The sequence below is a fragment of the Electrophorus electricus genome, chromosome 7 (genome assembly GCF_041902795.1).
Source record: "Electrophorus electricus isolate QZ-2024a chromosome 7, ASM4190279v1, whole genome shotgun sequence".
Classification (NCBI taxonomy): Eukaryota; Metazoa; Chordata; class Actinopteri; order Gymnotiformes; family Gymnotidae; genus Electrophorus; species Electrophorus electricus.
The window spans coordinates 4,877,501-4,882,500 of record NC_137503.1 but is presented as its reverse complement, the minus strand read 5'-3'; the positions used below and the strand labels follow the sequence as shown (position 1 = coordinate 4,882,500).

Genomic DNA, 5,000 nt, shown 5'->3' with positions numbered 1-5,000 from the left:
TGTGATTTGCTTACAAATCTGAAAGTTATGGCAGGGCCATGTTGTACCTGTAAGTCGCTCTGGACAAGGGCGTCTGCCAAATGCTGTAAATGTAAATGTAAATCCAACACCAACACACAAAGCCTCAAACGGGAAGCGCAAACACTTTACAATGTCTGGAAGCCAAAGGATGAAAGCTTCTCAAGGAATCTAACAAGAGCTTCTGTTATTACGTGGACTCCTTGGATCTCTGACCTGTCGCAGATCAGATCTCCTTATTTCAAGCTTTCTGCTCTGACATGAAGCAAATTCATGTTTCCGAATAGTTAAGGCGCAGAAGCAGGAAGGCCGTCTTAAGAAAGCAGTCAACAACCATGACAACACTCACTCTCCTACGGTTATCTTTGCTTGACTATTATAGAACGCATTACACGTGTTCCCGTTTTATCGTATTATGTAGTGTGTATGGTGTCCATGTGTATACTTACCAGGTAACTAAGGGCGCTTGCCAGCTGTTTGGCCACCTGAAACTTCCACGAAGTGCTGAGAGGAGCAATCTGCCTGCGCATGAACAGATCCAGAGGACCGAACTGCACAAACTCCTCCACCATGATATCTACAGACAAACAGATCAGCGTCATTTATTCAGCCAGCCTCTTTTAATTAAGTCACACCTGAATAAAACCACAGTCTCTCTCTTGCTCAGTCACATCTGTATCTCCTGGCCACTTGTGTTTGGCTGACAGAGCAGTTTGCCCTCGTGTGATTTGCCAACACTCTGCAACAGGGCTACTGTTATTGACTTTGTTTCTATTGGTCACTGCCCAAGCCAAACAGAGACATCTGTTATCACAGGCTTGCAAAAAAATTAAATAAATAAATCGATAGATCCCCCCCCCCCCCCCCATTCATACACCCAGACAGGAACATGCGTATGTCACTTACTCTCCTGGTGACGCACACAGACTCCATACAGTAGGGCAATGTGTCTGTGAGAGACCTGTCGCATCATACTGGCTGTCTCAAAGAAGGCCTGGGCAGGAGAGAGAGAGAGAGAGAGAGAGAGAGAGAGAGAGAGAGAGAGAGAAGCATGAGGCAGCAGAGAGGCAGAGGGAGCGAAAGAGGGAGAGATTAGCTCTTATTAAACAAATTAGATTAAAAAATTTGAGAGGGAGCTTGAGAGAGAGAGATACTTACCAGAGATATGTCCCTGTGTCCAGGGCTCAGCACTTTCAATACCACCTTCACCTCCTGTGAAGTGCAGTAACTCGCTAAATCGTCCTCATCCTCGCTCTTCATCTTTAGCACACCAGCGTAGATATTGGTCCTGGTGCCAAGACCCAAGTGCTCGCCCTGAATGCCAGGAGAACAAAGCATCCCAGTCAGTGCTGCAGAACATGCTCCAAGGCCCGTGGGAGGACCACTCAGTGTGTAACGCGTGCCAGTGTGTTGTAGAGCTTTACCTGGACAATTTCCTCTTTAAGGATGCGGTGGAAACTCAGCTGGCTGACTTGGAATTGTCTCTGTGGAGCAGGCTCTCTGTCTGTGGTCATCACCAATAGGTTGGAAATTTCTGAAAAAGTGGAGCATGGCCTTTGATTGGAGGAGAGTGACTCAAATAAGTTGCTGAATAACACTGCACGAAACATTTAGATCCCCTCAAGAAAATGTGTTGGTATATAGTACGATCCCAGCTCACACACGTAAAAGGTGACATATACGTATAATTTATATAATTATAAGGTCATAAAACATCTAGTGTAAAAGTAAAATACAAGTGAAACAATAAAAGTAACTAAACAACTAATATATATTACACACATATATATATACACACACACATACATTGTTTCTGCTTGGGGAAGAAAAAAAACTGCATACTTGGGTGTCTCAACTTTGCACAAAAATCTGTAGTGTTTGTATGTTTGTGTGCTTGTGTGTTCTCTGGAGGGTGTCTAGGAAGGAGGAAGCTGCCTAGTGTCAAACAAAACACTGACAAAAACACACTGGAAACATGCCTTAACAAGGAATGTCAACTTTATGAGATGTGTTTATGATGTGTGTTCTGTGTGTCTTGCATGTGCCTTGAAACATCACCCTTTATTTGACTTGATTTGTTTAAAAAATGTTTTACACCCATGTTTTAGCTCCAGGGCAAAGCATTTCACAACAAGACCTGCTGAGATCAAGAGACGTGAAGCGAACAACGGAAAACCGCATTTACTACACTTCCTGCTTGACATGGAGGCCTCAGCGTGTACTCCTGCAGCGTGGGGATGTAAACAAAACATGCACTTTGTTGTCCCCTGCCCCCTCCGCAAAAGCGCGTGCGCACGCACACACACACACACACACACACACACACACACACACACACACACACACACACACACACACACATACAGACACAACTCAAATTTGCTCCTGAATTCATGCTCCTCCAATTTACTTATCCCCCACTGAGCCCAATGTATCATTTGAACAAATGTTCAACTCTTTGCAGTGCATTACCTTGGTTCTTCAGCTGTTTGTGAAGAAATCTGTTTGTGAAGGCCAACACGTGCAGCCACTATGTGGTTTTCTTTTAGCATAAATAAAAATTGGCATAAATCACTCGCATCCATTCCCCTGGTTCTGAAACTACCGGGTGTACGTTTAAAATCTTGGGTGACAGACACTGTTCCAGCAGTATCAGTTTGCCCTTGACGTTAATACGGCTTGTCCATGTCATTTAGGAAACGGCCCAACTGACTTTCGTCTTTTATGAGGTGAGCTGCAATGCCAATCCAAATCTAGTTTTGCCCAATGGTTTGTACTGGTATACATAAAAATGCTAGCTGAGGAAATTTTAACTTGATTCAGCACTTAGCGATCACTTCTTCACTTCTTTAAGGTTATCCAAGTGGCTGTGCGAGTGTATCGTGTGCACGTGGGCTGTTGACCAAAGGGCACTGTGACATTAAATGGGCTTGGTTTTCTTCTTACATGTATACACGTTCCTAACTGACCGGCATCCGCAGCACTGTAAGAGCACTCTGGAGAGGGCCGAATCTCTTCCGCTGCGATTGCCTCCGGTGGTGCAAATGCTTTCAGGTGAAGCACCCCGCTAGCAAATTAAAAAAGAGGACCAAACTACAGCAGGCACAACAGCTCCTAACGTGTGTGTGTGTGGTGGGGGGGGAAGCTTCTGAAAATGCTGACTGTGGGGGGGAAAAAAACGGCTGCATGCACCGCGTGACATTTGACGGTGCACACTGAGCGCGTAGGGACATCTGCGTGGGTAGATAACTCGCTACCAAATGCTAGGTGTGCACTCAGTGTACTGCAGAGAGGTTGCAACAGAGGGTCTTCATTTTGATCTCAGCAGACCTTGCTGCCCTATGTTAATCGGAGCCGTAGGTGCTCGTAAACAAGCCAGTCGGGCTGAACGGCTGCTGCCACGCTTCGGTTTAAGGAAGTGACCCAGGCGGGCAGGCGGTACCTCGCGGCTGGGGTGGGCAGCAGCGGCGGAGCTGGAAGCGCAGGTTCTCCGTGCGGAGGCTCTGGCCCTGCAGGTGTTCCAGCAGCTCCTTCACGCTCGGCCGGAAGGTCTCGGTACCGGAAAGCCGGAAGCCCTGGGAGCTCACTTCGATCTGGAAGTTCTTGTACTGGGGAATGGACTTGGACAGAGACAGGTCCACCTGGCAGGGAAGGGAGACGAGAGGCACTGCTGAGTCCGACGACAGCCAGCACTAGCGAGAAAGCGTCAGCGCCACTGACGAGCATCACGTCAGTATCGCTGTCGTGTTGCCGTGCCACTGTATCTTCGTTGATTCATGAGCCGCCTTGCAATGTCACTCAAGGATGTCTTCCCACACATACTGTATCAAATTCTAACACATTATGACTGAACACAGAACACACACACACACACCATACCGTAAACCAAAACCCACACTTGTTATCCAGATTTTTAAGGGCTTGCTTTAGTAATTTACAAAAATATTACATTTTCAGTAAATTCTTCAGTAATATTAAAAAAAAATGACAAATATATTTATAATTCTATTGCATAATCTGCTATGAATGACTATATAATGCGTGCGTGGATACCTCCATGCAGACAACAGTCATGATGATATAGTTGTAGTCTGTACAGCTCCAGCGGAGGACATAGGACCCCTCTTCGTTGCCCTCTTGCCGCAGCTTGTGAATGGCGTACTCTGTGCTGTGGGTAGAGCGCAGGAGCAGAGGTCAAACAAGTGCACGCCACCCACCCATCACCGCCAGAGGACCGGGCCACTTTGCGCTCGGAGCACCTACCAGATGGGTCCGTGGCAGCCGTTCTGCAAGTTCTGCTCTACAGAGGGGGGCGCAACCTCCGTGCAGAGGTAATGGTGCGCGTCCACGGTCAGTCGGAAGTATCCGTCCACAAGGGCAGCGAAGGACAGAGCCTCTCCTCGATAGGCCAGCTGCAGCTCCTGTGCAACGAGGACCAGAGACGTGGTTTGCTTTACCGATTCTATCAGGGACATTCAATTCAACAACTCGGCAATCACTCAGTTCACTGCAATACGACTAGAATACAAAACTCGATCTGCTCAGACTAGCTAGTCCATGTTTATTATAATTACTGACTGAAGATAAAGCAAAGCTTTCATCTAGGATATTCCTGTAAATGCTGCAGCATGTGCTCTCTTATACCACTACCAGAAAGGGAAGACTTGACGTTACCATGGTCTTGTTGTCCTGTTTGTAAATGGTAACGCAAGACTCTTTTGTGACGATGTGGGTGATTTCATAAAAGTCTGAAAAGGGAATCCATCCATTTCCAGACTCCTTCTTTTTTTCGTTCTTCTGTTTGCTGTCCACCTTGCTCTTCCGTGATTTACTTTTGTCTTTGACATTCAGGACATTCTGTTTTGGATGATACAACAAAAGAACAGAACGCTCTTTTAACACAGCACAAGACAGAACAAGGACGAACAGTATGGTTCTTCAGACAAGAGCCAAATATACAGGCTCTAGACTTATAGGAAACT

At 46.5% G+C, this 5,000-nt stretch overlaps 1 protein-coding gene across 4 annotated transcripts in view; it reads right to left on the bottom strand.

Moving 5' to 3' along the window:
* Positions 1-5,000, bottom strand: part of jak1 (Janus kinase 1) — a 35,291-nt gene that overhangs the window by 9,617 nt on the left and 20,674 nt on the right. For all 4 annotated transcript variants that reach the window (XM_081717156.1, XM_035524356.2, XM_081717157.1 and 1 more), the window contains 8 exons: positions 4,693-4,875; positions 4,282-4,439; positions 4,072-4,186; positions 3,461-3,659; positions 1,443-1,552; positions 1,177-1,332; positions 925-1,012; positions 468-595 (listed from right to left, as the gene is read on the bottom strand). In XM_081717156.1, the coding sequence (XP_081573282.1) occupies positions 468-595; positions 925-1,012; positions 1,177-1,332; positions 1,443-1,552; positions 3,461-3,659; positions 4,072-4,186; positions 4,282-4,439; positions 4,693-4,875 (1,137 nt within the window). The remainder of the gene's footprint in view (positions 1-467; positions 596-924; positions 1,013-1,176; positions 1,333-1,442; positions 1,553-3,460; positions 3,660-4,071; positions 4,187-4,281; positions 4,440-4,692; positions 4,876-5,000) is intronic.